Raw genomic sequence first — 18,444 nt, forward strand, 5'->3', positions numbered from 1 at the left:
AAAGGAAGGAAAGCTAAGGTTCCTTCCAACTCAGCTCTCATCTTGTTTTGCAGATTTTTGGCCTTCTATGGTGGGGCTGTTTAAAGTTTATTTTCCAGACGGAAGGAGGAACAATGTCAATAAATTAACTAACCAGCAGGATATTTTGCAAGAGGCTAATTTGCACAGAAATTACTTCTTAAAAATTAGACTTGAGATGTGGCTCACCAAAGGGCAAGGTAAGATTTATTGCTGCTTCTGTGGGCCCGTGAGCCCTGGTGGCTCTTCACCGTAATGGTGAGGATGGAGCTGTCCTTAGCTCTGGTGGCATGGGCTGGGTCTGTGACCTTTGTTTTGTAAGGCATCAACAATAGCACAGCTGCCCCTGCATAGCTGAGATCTCAAACCTGCAATTTGGCAGGAGATATGGAACAAACTGGATAAATATGTATAAACACATTGCAAAGGAAGGGAAAACAGAACAGAATGAACCGGAGCAGCATCCTACAAGTTGTTTGATAGGGATGATTTAAGGAGGCATATGGTATAGTTAAATGTGCTTTCAAAAACATTGGCCTGATTCTTCAAGCAAATAGGAAGTAAATATCTGAATAGGAAGAGTGCTCAGTGTCCTGAGTTCTCCCAGAGCAGGCATATGAAAGCCTTTGGAAGTGTGTATGAGTTGGGGCAGGGCACCAGTGAGGAGCAGATTTACATTCCCAGGCAGAAAGTGTCATTAGCTGATTGTACAGTAGTGCTTCCTTCTGAGGATCCAAGCATTAAAGACCAAGCAGGCAATAAGCTAATAGCTAGACCTAACCAGCACCAAGTCTCACTTCTTCTCAGCTGGCACACTGCTGCCATGCAGTAGTTGGAGTGCCTGAAGTGTGCTCCTTTCAGAACTGAGGAGTCTCCGCTCTGCTCGTCCTGCATTGCAGCCTTTCAGTACTGTCCTCACTAGCTGCTGGATGCTGACAGGACAAGGTGCAATGGGTGGAAGTTGAGGTATAGGAGGTTCCACATGAATCCGAGGAGGAAGTTTTTCACTGACGGTGACAGCACTGGCACAGGCTGCCCAGGGAGGTTATGGAGTCTTCCTCTCTGGAGATACTCAAGAACTGTCTGGATGCATTCCTGTGTGACTTGCTCTGGGTGATCCTGTTCTGGCAGAGGGGATGGACCAGATGATTTTTTGAGGTCGCTTCCAGCCCCTGACATTCTATGATTCTATGCCATCTCCAAATCAAATTGATCAAATTGTTTTCACCTGTTTTTATACCAGAGCCTCTGTGCTCAGGTGACTGGATCCAAGCTAGAGGAGGGGAGATTTAGATTAGATGTTAGGAAGAAGTTCTTCACCACGAGAGTTGTGCAACACTGGAACAGGTTGCCCAGGGAGGCAGTGGAAGCCTCATCTCTGTTTTTTTTTAATGCCAGGCTGGATGTGGCTCTGGGCAGTCTTATCTAGTGGAAAGTGTCCCTGCCCATGGCAGGGGGGTTGGAGCTAGATGATCCTTTAGGTCACTTCCAATCCTGACAGTTCTGTGATTCTGTGACTACAGTGCTTCTCCACCATACCTGTGCCTAATTAGCCCATTGATTGGACACTAAGATGATCCTTCAAGGTGAAGAGCTGTCCTTGCCCAGTAGTGTTGGATAAAGAGAGCTGAAGTGACTCAGAGCCTTACCACCGGGAGAAATTCCTTTCTGTGCAGTCACTCAGATCCAGCATTTACTTGCAGCACCATCACTTAAGCTTTTGGTTTGTTTGCTGGGTTTTTTTTTTCCCCATGTGAGCACTTTGTTCCAACAGAAACCATGAGTATGCTGCCTAGTCACTGACTGCTCATCTGGTACAATCTTCCCCTCTCTGCCAGAGATATAGAAACAAACTCAGGTAGGGGGAAGCCAGGAGTAGGACTGGATTAGGCTTAATGTCTGCTATAAATATTAACTCCTGAAAATATTTTAGAAATACATTTGGTTTGACACAATTGGGTTATAATGGGAACTATTCACAGATGGAAACATCCTCAATGAATTGTATAGGCTAACTGGCTCCTCAGACATATGGATCTGCTCTTAAGATCAGTAGTAATTTCTGATGCAGTCCTTCACATTCCTCAGCAGGGCACGGAGTGTTCCCACAGCATTAAGAAAGAGTGCGTGAGCAGAACTAAGTGCTTCATATTATGCAGTGGACATAGGATCCTGAGCTGAATTAATAGACTAATTTAACATAATAATGACATTTCATACCCTGCTACTGCAGGTTCCCATGATTCCATCAGCTCAGGGCTAATTTCATCACTGCCTTCCAGTTCCTTCAGTTTCACTGGCACTTCCCTGCAGTGAGACACTGGCAGCTCTGCTGGCCCTTTGCTGGGGAAAGCTGAATTCCAACAGCTCACTGAGCACCGCTGGGGCAGAGAGCTCTGGGGTGACAGAAGGGTGCCCAAAGAGAGCTGCTGGATATATGTCAGTGCCAGGGCACACCAAGGAAAAAGAAAGGGGCAGAGTCTGTTACTGATTCTCTACCAAGACTCCAAATGATTTGCAGAGCCTGCATTGTCTTGTCCTCGGGAAGACCTACAGCGCCATGCTCTGCAGTCCCCCTTACCGGAGAGAGATGAACCAAGAAACAAGGGAGAATGGACGCAGGTGCCTGCCAGAAGGGGAAAGGGAAAACCCTTCCAGCCATCCTCTGCTCCTCAGCTGCCCTTACACAACAGATATAGGGCACTAGAGGTTGAGGTGGTTTTCTTGGAGGAGGCAGAAGCATCACCGGCTGAGGGGGGCGACTGAAATAAACCAGTTGCCCCCTCGCATCAGAACAAGTACCCAAAAGAAAAGGAGGAGGATAATTGTTATTGGTGATTCCCTTCTGAAGAGAACAGAGGGCTTGTCTGCTGCCTCCCTGGGGCCCGGGTCAGGGATGTTACCAGAAGGCTGCCTACTGTAGTGCAGCCCTCTGATTGCTGTCCCTTGTTAGTTACACAGGCAGGAAATGATGAGGTTGATACCAGAGGGCTAAAAGCTACGAAAAGGGACTTCAAGGTGCTGGGAAAAGCTGTTGAGGGAGGGAGCAGGGGCACAGGTAGTCTTTTCATCTATGATAACTGAATAGGCCTTTGCATGTCTGTGTGGCTGCTGGGAGGAAGACAGCTCTGAAACTGCAAATCATTAATTGTCCCCAGTACAGCCTCCAGTGGCTCCAGTCAACTGTTTCTTGTGCTTCTCAGCCAAGGAGGACCCTTGGCACAGTGGAATGGCACTGAGTATTTGCCAGGCAAGGTTTTCAGCCCTGCTGAAAGGGAGCATGCTGGGTTCTTATGCAGCTGGGGCTTTTGGTCTGGGAAGAGCAACAGAGGCAGGGTTTGTTTTTAAGGAAAAGCAACCTTTTAAACACACAGATCTCTTTTTCCCCCCCTTCCTACTACGTACAGCATTTTAGCTGGCACTTGACTCTCAAATACCTTTGCCACCATCATTTTAGTAACTTTTTAGCAGTTGCTGGGTTTAATTTTCAGTGTGTGAAAATTGGGAGGTAAATTATTTATTACTTCCAGCAAATGTCTTTCACAATTTTATTTAATTTTTTTTCCCCATCTTTTTTAATGGGTCATAAAATGCCAGCCTTTTAGTGGCTGCTCATAAAGTCAGGAGCAAATGAATACTTTGCAAATAGGTTACTGTGGATTGAAATGTCAGCTGTATTTCACAGGGCATGAAAGTCTTCAGACCAGAGCTGTGCTGACATATGGCAGTGGGATACGTTTCTCTTCTGCGACCATAAACAATGGACAGAAAGGAAAGAATCATAGAATCAGTCAGGGTTGGAAGGGACCTCAAGGATCATCCAGTTCCAACCCCCCTGCCATGGGCAGGGACACCCTACCCTAGAGCAGGCTAGCCAGAGCCTCATTCAGCCTGGCCTTAAACACCTCCAGGCATGGGGCCTCAATCACCTCCCTGGGCAATTCGTTCCAGGGTCTCGCCACTCTCATGCTCAACAACTTCCTCCTCACCTCCACTCTGACTCTCCCCACCTCCAGCTTTGCTCCATTCCCCCTAGTCCTGGCACTTCTGACAGCCTAAAAAGTCCCTCCCCAGCTTTTTTGTAGGCCCCCTTCAGATCCTGGAAGGCCACAGTAAGGTCACCCAGGAGCCTCCTCTTCGCCAGATTGAATAGCCCCAACTCTTTCAGTCTGTCCTCATAGCAGAGGTGCTCCAGCCCTCTGATCATCCCAGTGTCCCTTCTCTGGGCATGCTCCAGCACGTCCACATCTTTCTTGTAATGGGGTCTCCAGAACTGAATGCAGTGGCTCTAGATCTGGATGCAGAAAGAAGGAGTTGGAGTTGTTGGGTTTTCTCAAGTTACATTTCTTGGTCAGTTGCTTCACAGAACAGCCAATTTGAAGTTGCAAGAGTCTTGTGGTTAACTTCAGTCAGAAGTAGGAATAGTTCTTAAAGCTCTGTTTAGACAAAGTTTTCCAGGATTGATTCCAATCCAAAAAGTGATACTGCACAGATGAAATAGAGGAAAATCCCTTCCACACTGAGCAAGAGCTGTGGACTGTAAATAAACCCTCCAGACTTTCCTGTTACAATGAAATAGCTTTTAGAAGTCTGGACCATTGGAGAACTGTAGATTAGGGCTGGGGTATGTAAAAAGCAGCAATGTCTGCAGGACACTTTAATGGCACATGCTCATCAGCTCAGCTTGGACATCTCTTTGATTCCTCTTTACCCAAGTGCTGTGTCAAAGGTGATCAGAAGATAGGAATCAACATCCTGGGTGGAAGCCTTAAAAAGCATCTGGCTCTGGGTGCTGCTGTGTTTCTGAGGAAGGGTGTGAAGGGCTGCACTTGTTTTCCCCTGAGGCTTGTTCCCATGGGTGGGTTTTCAAGGCAGACAAGAGAGGCTGATGGACAGCTTGTGTTCTTGAATCACAGAATCATAGAATCAGCCAGGTTGGAAGAGACCTCCAAGGTCATCCAGTCCAACCTGTCCCTCAGCCCTATCCAGACAGCTAGACTGAGGACAGCTGCAGGTGGGGCTGGGTAGCTGTGCATGGCAGGAGCCCCTGGATCTTGCCCACAGGGTCTGCCTTTCCTTGCTGCTTATGCGAATGTAATGCCCACGCCATGGCCCACGCAGGACATGGCAACAGCAGAGCAGGGGTGCTAGCAGGGCATTGGAGGATGTTTGCCTGGGTTGCCACAGCAACACAACATTGGCACTTCCTGATTCTTTGTGGGTTTGACTTGGGGTTGACCTGAGAGAAACTCTGTTCTGCAGCAGCTGTTGTGAGCTCAGAACTCTGCTGTGCTCTGTGCTGTGGGCCTAGCATCTATCCAGGCTCTCCTTGTGCCAGCAGGTCTGAGTGCCCTCAAGGCCAGGCTGCCTGTGATGCACTGTGCTGTTGTTGGAGTGAGCCCAGAGTCACAGTGACCCGAGCACAGCAAGGGTTCCAACGCAGGCCTTGTGCCAGCACCATCTTCCTGTTGCTGCTTTGGTGGGACACTGACACCTTTTCTTCTCTTGCTCTTTCTACATCCCTCAGCAGGAGAGGTGATTTTCTTTGAGTCTTTGGAAAGCTTTTAAGCTTCTATGGGTGTAGTCCTGTAAATCACAGAAATAACTGCTGGGAGGTCTGGCCATACAGACTCATAAAACGAGACATTTAGTGCCTGTGGAGACATTTTTGAGTTGTTTCTGATTAGCTCACCAAGCAGGCTGAAGAAATGTTCTTAGAGCCATCTGACCAGAATCTGTGCTATGCCTTCCCTCCTGAGCTAAGCCTGTCCTAGTCTCCTGTAACCCTCTAGAGTATACTTCTCCAATCTATAGAAGTATCAGCCCAGAGCTTTAGAGATGAAGCTACTGGAGTGAGTTCCAGTGGTTAAGGGACTGAAAGGACTGAGACCTGGGGCTGTTTAGCCTGGAGAAGGCTGAGAGAGGACCTTATCAATGTCTACAAATACCTGAAGAGTGGCTGTCAGGAGGAAATTCCACCTCAACATGAGGAAAAACTTCTTTACTCTGAGGGTGACAGAGCCCTGGAGCAGGCTGCCCGGAGAGGATGTGGAGTCTCCTTTGCTAGACCCCAGCCTGTATCTCTGCATGGGGTTGCTGTGGCCAAAGTGCAGCACCCTGCACTTGGAGATATTGAACCCCATCCCATTGGACTCTGCCCATCTGTACAGGCGGTCAAGGTCCCGCTGCAGAGCCCTTCTGCCCTCCAGCTCAGTCACATCTGCCCCCAGCTTTGTGTCATCTGCAAACTTGCTGATGACTGACTCGATGCCCTCATCCAGATCATCTATGAAGATGTTAAAGAGGATGGGGCCCAGCACAGATCCCTGAGGGACGCCACTAGTGACTGGCCACCAGCTGGATGTGGCACCATTCACCACCACCGTGACATAGGCTGGCTCAGCTCTTGGCTCAATGGAGCTTACCCAAAGAAACCACCCATAGGAAATGAAGGTGTCTGAGAAATAAAAGCACTGCTGAGTGGAACTGGATTTGCAGAATATTTGCAGTGTATGCAGAGTGCTGACTGAGCTCAGAGCCTCACACGTGTGGACAGGCACTAGTTAATGCTAAAGGTGTGCATGTGTGCACCTCTTGTCTATTTGTGAGTGGGAGAAATGGGGCAGCTGGCTTCTGGAGCTGTGAGTTTGGAGGGGCAGCATTTCTGTGCCTCAGAAGTACGCACAGCCCATCAAACAGGTAGATGCTGAAGGAATGAAAAAATGCATTTCCTATACCCTACAGACATGACAGTTTCAGGGAAGAAGTGGTTTTGTATGTTGACAGGTTCATCCTTTTGAAGATGAGATAATTATCTGTATGAGTTCACTCTGTAGCTTCTAGAAGTGAGCAAGTGTGATCAGCTCCTGTGAGCATCTCAATGGCTCATCCCCGCAGCTGTGTATCAGGATGGAAGCTGATAGGGGAGCTGCCTGTCCCCCCACGCTGATAGCTGATGTGTGCAGTGAGCCTGCTGCCTGGCATCTTTGTCAGGCTGGCTGACAGCTAAAGGTTGGGGAAATGGAAAGCACAGCAGTGCCAAGGTGGCACAGGGACTCCAAGCTCCCTCTTGCCACCATCTGAGAGAGCCATGAGCTGTGGGGCCCATTCTTATGCGGACACCACCTGTCACTGGTGCCCTGCTCTGGGACCCACTGTGTGGCTGTAAGGGCATGCAGAGGTGTTGCTGTGAGGGTTTGCAGCCCTCACTGGCAGGTCAGATTAGTCCCAGAGCCGGACAGGAGCTTGCACAGTGTCACCTCCTCAAAGTCATAGAATTGTAGGATGGGTGATGTTGGAAGGGACCTTTGGGTGAGCCCCCAGTTTAGCAGCTGTCTGCAGTAGTTGGCCTTCAGCCCCCAGCCTGGGCAAGTTTGCAGGATGCTGCTGTGCCATGCATGGCAAGTTTTCTCCTGGGAGTTTTTGCTGGACTGAGATTTTTCTGGTGTCACTTCTGAGGGTCTGTGTCAGCTCCATAGGAACTGTTTGTCATCATCTGGTGTTGAGTGTAGCTGTGTTCTGAAGTAAAGAAAAAGGAGCTTCAGGTATGGGGTTGCATCTTAGTGACCCTGCCTGCTCAGCACACTATCCCTGTGGGCCTCAGAGAGCAGACTGCAGCCAGCTTTGTGCACTGTTTCTCTTCAATCCATCACTTCTTCAGCAGTGCACAGGCAGAATTATTTTGTACCTCAACACAGGCTTTGTCCAAGAGACTACAGAAATAGTTCCAGCCAGAGACAAAAGCTGAGGAAACCTGCCATATATTTAGGCATAGTTAAAATATGACTGGAAATAAAGTCATGCAGGAGATATATAAGGATCTGAGTTCTTAAAGAACATGATACTTTAATTTGAAAATCAGAATTACATGTGTGCTGCATTTGGATTTAGAGCACTTGGAAGGGTTCTTACAGTGCTGGCAGGCTCTGAGCCAAGCAAGACAATCCCAATTATGGCATCAGTCAATGGGAAGGCACCCACCATTACTTGGGAAAGCTGAAACAAAGCAGAACAGCTGAACAGCTTTTATCCTGAGGAGACATGGCCACAATGAATGCCCTGTCTTGGGTGTAACCAAGTTCAGAATGTGGTGCAGAGCCTGTGGCTGCCTCTCTAAGTCATGCTTTGAAGGGGGGGGGAAGTGAAGCACCCATGAGATTCATCTTTCCTCTCTGAATTTGTGCTTAACTGAAAAGCTGTCATCCAAAAACTCTTATGTGTGCTGTGGATTCTCATAGTTTTTTATGGGCTGTGCTCAGCTGTTCCTCTCCATCTAGAGATGCAGTTACACCAGTCAGATGTGAGCAGGGACAAAAGGGTGACCCCAGGACAGCAGAAATTCCACTCAGGTGAATGTACCTGGGCTGTAGGTCAGTGGCTTGGACAGAAAAACCTTGCAGTGTGGCTGTGATGTGTGAATACCCAAAAGGGGTCAGAGTTTAAAGACACAGATTTGCTCAGGGTTTCCAGCCAGGCCCTGGGGGCTGTGTGTGAGCAGCACAGCTCATGCTGGGGCCCTTCTCTGGCCGAGGAGATGCAAAGTGCTCTGGAACCATGTTGCCCACAGCAGAACAGAGCCCTCAGGCTGAGGCTGCCCCCGGCGTTTCTCACGGAGTGGCAAAGCAAAGCGCTGCCAGCAAGCACCTCTGAGAGAAGCTGTGCTGTGCTTTGCTCTGTTGGGTGCATTGCAAGGGAGCTGGATTCATCTTTTATTTTTATCTCTTCTGATTCACTTACTCCAGCAATAATTAGAAGTAAATGAGAGTTATTCTTTCTGTTAGATCAATTATTCATAGCACAGATCATTTAAAAATGAGTTTAGTGGAAGCAACTTAGTTCATTTTTACTAAAACTGAAAGAAAAAAATTAGCCAAATTAGTTAAAATAGCTTTGAACTCCATATTGACTGAAGCATTTGTGCCAGAATAAAAATTCATGACATAGAAGAATGGTATAAATGATTAATCATTTCAGTTCATGGACATCTATATTTTTATTTAATTACATCTATGCATAATATAAACTGTCTGAATCCTGGGAATCCAAGCCAGAGAAGCTGAAGAGTCTTCTTCTGTTTAACATTCACCATGTGTTGTTTTCTTCCAGGGTTAATTTGTGAACTGCACACCACATACTCTGTGTTAAGCAGTGTTTGTGTGCTATTTATAGAAAGCCTTGACCATTTATAGTTGCCCCACATCTTTATCCATCCTGTCTCCATCTGACTAAAGAGATGTTTGTGGAGCAGACAAAGGAATGTTATTTTTGTGGCTGAGCTTCACTTTAAAACTTTTTGGAGTACTTGATGCTACTCAGAATAGAGAGGGGATTTTCTCTCCTCAGCTCTCTGTGGAGAGGACTTTCAGATAATCACTGGCATGGCAGGAGCCTGAACTGTTCATTTTAAGCACCATTTGTGGAGGAAAAGAAAGTTCAGTCTGAAAGGACTAAAAGTGGTTTTCTAAAAGCCACATGGTCCAGCTAGCTAAGTATCCTGATGATTTAAAAGTCACCAAAGGTTTCCAGACATGGTAAGGGCACTACTCTGGTGGCAGAGAAGTCACTCCTGACAGCCAATGCAGCTCAGAGGCCCTACTCCCACCTTCTTCTCTTAGAACACCTGCTCTGTTGCATGGTCTGGGGGTGCAGGTGCCTCTGCAGCACCTACCTGCTGTATTTGACTGCTCTGTGGCTGCTGACCCTTTTCTCTCTTTCTTTCCAGAACTCTGGAGGTTTTGGTGAGCTTGAACGAAGGGCAATCTTTCATGTCCAGCTCATTAACAATCACTGCTTCAGAGTGTGTAAGTAAATGGCTACCATCAGTCCATGTCAAACCCTGACACCCAGCTGCTCTCCTAGCTTTACCATCGTGTGGCCTCTGGGTGTTTGGAGTGCACAAATCACCCAGCTAGAACCCCACAGCTGTACAGGTGCACAGAATACTCAGAGGGAATGGCACAGGAGTTCTTACCATGCAGGTGCACACAGGTGTCTGTGTTCTGAGATGCACTTAACTGTCTCCTTTTACAGCATCACTACATGAAACAAAAAGTCTTCAGCTGGTTTGAATTCCCTTATGAACTCTATGAGGAGGGCTCCAGACAAGATTTTTTTCTGCAGTTACATAAACCAGTTCCCTTAATTCTTCCCATTGAGGTGGCAAACAGCTATTTTTTTTAGGAAGATCCTTTTTTTATGTAGGGTTCCAGAGAGGTGAAGTATTGCTGTAGGTATTCTCCCAGAGTTCTAATAGCACACAAAAGCCATTCCTCTGTGGCAGATTTGGAGATTTACCTTAGGTCTGCTGTGAGTTTTCCTTGCATTTCTGCTGTGTCTGTTTTTCTGGTTGCTTCAGGGACTGCTGCTTTTGATGCTAGGCAGAACTATTTGTAGAGGAAAAGTCCTACAGTCTTCCTCTCCTAGGCTACCTCAGCCAGCTCTGCCCTGAGCTCCAAGCATTGTCTGTGTTCCTTGCATTTTTCTACAGCTTATGAATCCTATTTTGCTAACAGTATTACAACAAAAGACTCAGTACAGCATGCAGCTGTGGCTTTCAGAACGTTGGGGAACATCCATGCCACCAGCCAGGTGTGACACAGTCACCTGGGGTCCTATTCCACTGCAGTTACATTGGGTAGGGTCACTAGGAGCAGGCTGAATCCTAGGGGCAGGTGATTTTGATCCTACAGGAGGATCCAACACCACTGAACTTTAGATACCCAACTTGGTGTCTGGATAAAAGGAGCATGTGCTTTCAACTCTGTGAACTAGGGGAGAGGGTCTTTTTCAAAGCACAAGGCTGCAGCTCCAGTTAAGCCTAGGTTTAAGGTAGTGTGAACATCCTGCTGTGGTTTTATCATAGCTTAGAGAACATAGAATCATAACCACATGCTTAATTCCAACTTAACACATAACGTTTCTAGTCTCGCATTTCTGTTCTCCGTCAATTTCTTACTCATCACACAGGCAGGACAGTTAGAATTGTTGCAGTTAGACACAGGACCACTCTTTAGGGCTGGAGGTCTTCAGAAAGTGCTGCACAAGGATACCTTGTTTCTTTAAATTTGTCTCATTTGAAGTGTGACTTCCAAGCAGCTTTGCTGTCAGGCACAGGCGTGCAGAGCAGTACCTTCTGCTCCTCAGTGTGTATCTTTCCGATAGTATTTAGGTAATTACCTAGAGGAGAAAAAAAAGTGGACATACTTCTTGCATTCATTTAAAACCTAAATACCTGGATAACTGTAGAAATGAAATGACAGTCATCTCAGGTCAGCCCTTCAGTTTCAGGAGAGAAGCCTGAATGAACTGAGAGCTGAAGAAACCCCTCACTACTCAAATTGTGCTTCCTCATTCAAAGGGGGCATTTGAGTCCTACACCAAAGCCTGCTGAAGGCACAGTAGTCACAGGAGGATGCTGCAGACTAACAGCAGTTTGCTTTGCTCTTTCTGCTACTCCTTCTAGAGAAAGCAGCACATGGTAACCCTGTCCCCATGCCCTCTTAAGACTGCTTTGGTTGCACAGAAAGGTGAAACCAAAGCCATCGACTCACACCAGCCTGCTGGCTGCATGCTGCCTTCCCTCTGCTGCACTCTGAGCAGTGCTTCTCTGTGGTCAGAAGTTTGTACTAGCAGGAAGCAGAGGGAGTACAGATGTGCATTGACAGGAAAAAAATGTCATACTTCTGAGCATCCTTTTTTATTTCCTGTTTTTTTTTTCCCCCTTTCATCCATGTTGCAACAAAGCCAGCTCCACACAAGGAGTACTGCTGTTTCCATAGCAGCAGATGGGCAACTGCAAGAAATGGGTCACTGCTGGAATTGTTCCACTAATTCTGATAGCTGAGCAGCTGATGGCGAGTTGGTAGACAGGAGCTACAAGTTACAGCCTCCCCTACCAAACACGTTGCACAACAACCCATGGCGGCAGGCAGGAAAAAACAGCTTTCAGAGTTTTGTCACTCTGAATTCAATCCACCCATCAGAACTGCTGTCTGCAGGCCCTGGGAGCAGAAATACGCAGGGAATGAGAAACACCAACAGCATCTTGCCACCTCCTCCTCTTTTTAGTGTTGACGCAGCACATCCATTGTGACACACAGCTCCTGCTGAAGCATCCTAGCTGCCTTCTGCAGCACTCGTGGGACTGAGGGGACTACAAGGGAGGGTGTCACTGATTTTATGCCAAGTCTGAATTTGGCTAACCCTCTCTTCTCAGTTGGCAAGAATGGGATCCAGCGAGGGGGAATAGTTTGTCTGGAATTTGTATAGTTGGTAGGAAGCTGTTTTGGGGTGAGTGGGAAAAGCAGGAAGCAGCAGTCACAACATCCACTGACACCATCTTTCTGCTTTCTTCACAGTCCAGTGGAGTAGCAGCACTGGTTGCTGTTCTTGTGCTGTTACTGCTGGTGGCACTGGGCCTGCTCTGGTGGTTCTGGCCCCTCTGCTGCAAAGTGGTGAGTAAAGACTATTAGAAGAAGCCACTGGATGTGTGACTCATGGTTGTACTGTGTTGGGAAACACGGAGAGCATAGGAAATAGGTTAAGTATCAGGAGAGCTACATGTGACTGAAGCCATCTGCTGATGAGTGGTGGGTAGTAAATGGCAGAGGAGACCAGTTTCAGCAGTGAGCTGCACTCCTGGCCCTGCTGCTGGCTGACTGAGGTGTGCACACGCGTGGACCAGCGTCAGCACACTGCTGTGCTGCTCACAGGCTCTGCTCAGTGTGACATCTCTGACAAAAGCCTTTCTGCTTCTTGAAAGTTGTTGGCCAGAATGGTCTGCAGATGTTGGCTTGAAATCAAGGACCATTTAAAAAGTCCTGCCACTGACACTGGTATTTATATTCCATGCTGTGCTCTCCAGTTGGAAATCCCTTACTGCCTAAAGAATGCCTTGCACACTTTGCATCTCTTTTTGTCCGAGTGCACTCCTGATCCTTCCTGATCCTTGCACTCAGCAAGGCTGTTTCACCTGTTCTCATCCCATCTCAACTCTTAGAGTCTTGAAATTACTGAAGTTTAGTTATCCATTTCAATGACAACTGAGGACTTGGGAAGTGGAGGCTGCTTACAAGCTGTTCCTGTATTCCAGGATGTCTGTAAGCTGACAGGACCCACTGAAAAATGTGACCTGTGAAAGAATATGCTGATTGTTTCTTTAAAAAGGTGTTTTTAGGCCTCCTTGCTGCAGCAAGCCTGAACTCCAAACTCACATGCTCTGGCCCTGAACCTCTTAAAAATACTGCCTCCTCTTTTTGTTCTGATGGCCTTCTCCTCAGATGATTAGACTGTGCCTCCATCCTTTTCCCTCTCTCCTGCTGCAGAGGTTCTGTGAAGGTTTGGGTGTTACCCACCCCCCTCCACTTTGGAAATCACCCAGACTAGACTCAGCCAGCTCTCAAATTTGAATGAAGATTATATTTACAGCTTAGCAGAATACACAAGCAGATATTTACAGTATATACATTTATATACAGGAATATACAAGGTAAAAGGTAATACAGAAACACAACAGCCCTCTCAGAAACCTGAGTCCCCAGGAGGGGCTCCCAACTGCCCTTCCACCTTCTCCTACCCCTCGCAACCTTACCCCAGTCCCAAGGAAGAATGGAGGTTCAGCCAGGGGGTTAGGAAGCAAAGTGGACTTATCAGAGAAATGGCAGAGAGGCTGGAGAGAGAAAAAAAGGCAGCTCCGAGCTCCCCAGCAGAAGCAGCAGAAGTGTTTGGATTCTTGTTCTTACACCTCTCAGTAAGCCTATGAGTGAAGTAGACATCACAATTGTTTTTCTCTTTCATAGCCTGCGATCTAATCCTTCTCACCAAAACATTCTAGCTAGCTTCAAACTAGCACAGGTTCTTACATTAGGTGTAGTTGCCACTTCTGGCTGTCTGGTTTCGGGCTTTGGGGACAGTATCCTTAACAGGAGAGGCAGCATGCCAGGGCCAGGAAGGACCTCCTCTATCCTTCTGTCGGTCTGCTTCCCGGGCAGGGCAGAGCATGTGGATTCTTGGGCCAAGGGATAAGGAAGAACGCAGCAGCCCTCACACTTTGGAATCATGCCGTGCTTCAGAATCGAAGGGGAGAGAGAGGGGCCAAAGGTGCTGTGGACAGAACAGAGTCAGCATGCAGAGCCTCACCTCTGCTGCCTGCAGGCCAGCACTGCGGCTCCAGCTGGCTCCGGCACACCGCTCCATCCTTGCCAGGACAGCCCTCCTTGCTAGGAGGTCCCTGCACACGTAGAGGTTGGGGTAGGGGGACTCCTCTTCCTTCCTCCCTCCACCCCTTTCTCTCCAAGCAGTTCTCTGTTGACAGTTCCCTCTCTCTTCCCTCGCCATCAGAACATATGATCGCGTCAAGCTGGCTGCAGGCTTTGGTGCTGACATTTCCTAATGCCCACATCACGGGAACATTTGAGAAGTGTTAATGAGCAGATCAAAGGGACTGCTGCCTGAAGCAACAAACTTTTCTCTGTCTTGTTAGGTTTTTTTTTGAAGGAATGGGCTCTTCTCCAAACTGGAGTCTTCATTCTTTGCAGCTCAGTCAATGAGATGCAGCCTTGCTTGCAGATGATGATAACAAAATAAACAAAATTAGGACACAATCCATCTCTGCAAGGGGTTAATAAGGCAGCAGCAGTACTCACAGTCTTGTGTATGTGATCTGAGTGGTGTTCAGGGGAAGCTACTGTGCAGCATTGTGCTGGTCAATTTCAGGCTGCAGTTGCATTGTTCTCTGCCAGAGCTGCCTGGCTGCCTCGAGTTTCTCTGTTCCAAAGGTGGCTTTCCACTGATTTCACTTGGAATGTCACATAGGGCTGAGAATAATCCTTGTGTGCACGTGTGAGAGAGAGTGCGAGGAGCCTGTGGAAACATAAGGATGCAGGCATTTGCATTCCACTTCTGTCAGCAGGGGTGAGGATCTGCTACTCAAAGCATATTATTTTCTCACACCACTGTCACATTTGAAACAAGTTTCATTTTCTGAAGCTATTAGAAATAGCAGCTAATTAATGTATTGTTTAGCTTCAAATCAAGTTTGCCCTCTAACTGGAGGGAGCTCAGCAGCTGGCACAGGACTGGGTCCTTTGCTCAGAGAGTCAAACACTAACTACCATTGACTTTTGGCTCTTGCCAGCCTAGTGAGGCCCGATGAGTAGAGTTTTTTCTGGATCCCCTGGGGGGAAATTTTTTGATTCCATAAATATCAGCAGGCTTAGGGCCTGAGCTAGCATTGCTGTGCATCACAGAGATCTTCACTACGCTAAACTCTCTTTGCTGGGGAGAGACTGCAAGGCTTGGGAGCTGCAGAAGCAGAGAGTGGAGTGCTAACACCATTAATGTGTACTGATACAAATCCCAGACCCATCCTCTTCCCCTATGCAGCTTGCAGTCTTGGCAGAGAATACTTTTTTTTTTTGAGATAATCATTAGAGACAGGCAAAAGGGAAATAAGAGTGGGAATTAAATACAATAAGGTGACCCTTAATGCAGTGAAAGCACTGTTTTACTGTTTCCAGTCTTTTAATTGCTTTCAGTGAGAATTGCTATCTTCAGGCTTTGGAAAATCTTCCTTGGTGTCCCAGCATCTCTCAGAATTTGCTTCGTGGTGATGTTCCTTGCAAAGTCAAGGCAGTAATTCTTATCTGACTCTTGGGAATGTTTCACTAATTAAGTAATTGATTTCTGTTAAGTATTCTGAGAATTCCTGATGTGTGGGAAGAAAAAAAGTATCTGGAAATACTTGGAGATATTTAAAAGTAACTTCTGGCATTTTACATTCAGATTGGAAAAGCCCCTCAGGATCACTAAGTCAAACCAATATCCCTACTCTACAGGGTTCACCCTAAACCATATCCCCAAGCACCACATCCAAATGACTTTTAAACACATCTAGGATTGGTGACTCAACCACCTCCCTGGGCAGCCCATTCCAATGCCTGAATGCAGCATCATAGCAGCAAAGAGATGTCTGGTGAAAATCTACAGCTGACTTTCCAATACACTCAAAGTACTCTGAGCTTGCTCAATGGATTATTCAGAATCTTCACCTGAAGCACTGTGGAAAATGTTTCCCAAGGTGCCATAAGTTATTTCTCTTACTTGATAGAATTCCTGTATCCAGTGCTGAAAGTCCAGAGCTTAAGACAGTAACCAGTAACTGTCTTGATGAGACTGTGGCTTGGAGGTATAACTCAAAAAGAAAAGCTCTAGATTATTGCAGGAAACTGTAGGATGCTATGCATCTGTGCAGTGATGTTATTTATAGGCAGTGGTAGAGAAAAGGAAAGAGCTGTCATTAATAGTACAGAGTGAGTATGCTATTGCAGGGTATTAAGTACCAGAATTGCAATAGGAGATTTAGGGGACAGTCACGGACAGGTCTGGCTGTTTGTGTGACACCAAGGCATAGCAGAAACAGCCTCTGTATTCATGGTGTATGTTACAGTAATTTCTGTACAACAACACAACAAATGAGGTGGTGCCACCAAAGAACTTCCTTTTAGCTTACAAATCTGCTTTTCTTGTGGAAGAAGGGTTGTGAATTCACTTCTAATTGTTAAAAAGGGTCACTGCCTGCCTCCCCTCCCTGCATTGCTCTGTGGGCTCCCCTCAGTACTGATAACCCGCTGAGACTGAGTGCAGGTGTGTGAGAGGGAGCAGGGGAGCTGTGAGGAGAGGCTGAAAGAGAGATGTGAGCAAATTCTCCTGAGGGCAGGCCCCAGGCAGGAGCATCAGAGGCAGACATGGAGCTGGCTGTACTTGCAGGCAGCCAGCTCTGAGCTGCTGCACGCTTAAATGATTGGATCTGAGCCGTAAGAGCAGCGGAAGCCATCCAGACAGCTTGAGGTGAAGCCTGAGCCACCAGAAGGCTTCTCATGCTTGTCACGGGGCCAGAATCATGCAGCAGCATGGCACAAGGAAGCAGGCGTCATGGCCCTCACAGAGACCTTGGGATGCTTCTCCTCCCAGGCTGCTAATGACCTGCACACAGGGTTTCAGCTCTGTCTGTTAGTGAGAATGGCTGAGGCTCATCCGGCCAGGAAGCCCAGTGGCAGACGTCTGCCCAGAGAGTGTCTGCAGTCAGAGGCTGTTGTGCTCCATCAGACGGATGGTGTTAATCTCCAGAAGGCCTTGGTAATCAATACCCAAGGGACCTGGCAACAGCAGTTGCCAGTTTGTAAGCACAGGTTGGGGCTCAGATGGAAGCAGTTCCATCCTCCAATTTTCTGTTGGCTTTTGGATGCTCCCAGTGCAGTTCCTTATGCTTTTATATGTTTGGCTCTTCCAGGTCATCAAGGATCCCCCTCCACCTCCACCAGCTCCAAAAGAGGTACGGTATGGGGGTGACATGGTGGCAGTGCTCTGCCAGTCCAGCTCTTTGTCCTTGCTGCTAAAGAACAAAGGAAGGCTTAAGCTGAGAGCACGGTGGCCAAAATCCAAAACTCTTCTGTCTCAATGGTCTCAGTGCAGCACAAAAATCCACAGAAACGTGGAGGGGGCTTTACTCCACAAGAGCAGAATGTTATTGCTTCAAAAGCAGAAAGACTGTAGCTCTTGTGTAACAATCTAAAGATTCATCAGTGACTTAAACAGCATTTTCTCCCAGCTTTGGCACCGCAGACACCAAACAACCCTTAGGAGAAGATTTCTCTCTCTCTTAGGGGCAATAATGTACTAAAGGATCTTCTGCTATCTTGATGTAGATATCTGAGCATGCCCAAGTGCAGTCAGACCCTTAGGTCCGTGGTCAGGCACACTGCATTGAGCTGAGGCAACCAAGAACAGGTCTGACAAAGGTTGTGCAACCTTCACCTGCAGATCTGAACACTGTGCTGAAACCAAGTGAGCAGAGCTGATGCCCTGACCCTTTTTAAGGCATCTGTAGCAAAGGCACTGTAAATCCTGCATGTGTGTGTTTTGCTTATTTTTATTAGTGGAATGGAGAATAATGACAAACAAATGACTGTCAGTAGAACCCAGTTAGAGTCCCCATTTGGACTTTCCTAATGGTGGTCACCACCAGTGCTGTTCCCCTAAAAACATTAAAAATAGTTCTGAACATGGTTAGACTTTGTTGGATAAACACTTGGGGAACCCAAATATGTGATCTTTCACACCTGACATAGGAAAATGTAATCTTTCTGAACTCTAATGAAATAGACCAAGAAGACACATTAGAGTGGGGTAGAGGGAAGTATCTTTGTGAAGTAACTGTTAGTGGAATTTATTGACAGGAGGAAGAACAAGAGCCGTTGCCCTCCAAGAAGTGGCCCACAGTGGATGCTTCCTACTACGGTGGACGAGGAGTTGGAGGAATTAAAAGGATGGAGGTTGGTATATGTGGCCTTGCTAGGTGACTGGAACAGGACCTCTCTGAGGCTGCAGGTGGTGGAGACAAAGACTTTGCAAGTGTGCTGAAAACAGGGC

At 47.3% G+C, this 18,444-nt stretch overlaps 1 protein-coding gene across 5 annotated transcripts in view; it reads left to right on the forward strand.

Moving 5' to 3' along the window:
* ANTXR2 (ANTXR cell adhesion molecule 2) overlaps nt 1-18,444 on the forward strand; it is an 88,732-nt gene that overhangs the window by 36,634 nt on the left and 33,654 nt on the right. For all 5 annotated transcript variants that reach the window (XM_064149648.1, XM_064149647.1, XM_064149644.1 and 2 more), the window contains exons 11-14: nt 9,740-9,818; nt 12,375-12,470; nt 17,306-17,347; nt 18,252-18,347. In XM_064149648.1, coding sequence (XP_064005718.1) covers nt 9,740-9,818; nt 12,375-12,470; nt 17,306-17,347; nt 18,252-18,347 — 313 coding nt within the window. The remainder of the gene's footprint in view (nt 1-9,739; nt 9,819-12,374; nt 12,471-17,305; nt 17,348-18,251; nt 18,348-18,444) is intronic.

The sequence above is a fragment of the Pogoniulus pusillus genome, chromosome 10 (genome assembly GCF_015220805.1).
Source record: "Pogoniulus pusillus isolate bPogPus1 chromosome 10, bPogPus1.pri, whole genome shotgun sequence".
NCBI classification, from domain to species: Eukaryota; Metazoa; Chordata; class Aves; order Piciformes; family Lybiidae; genus Pogoniulus; species Pogoniulus pusillus.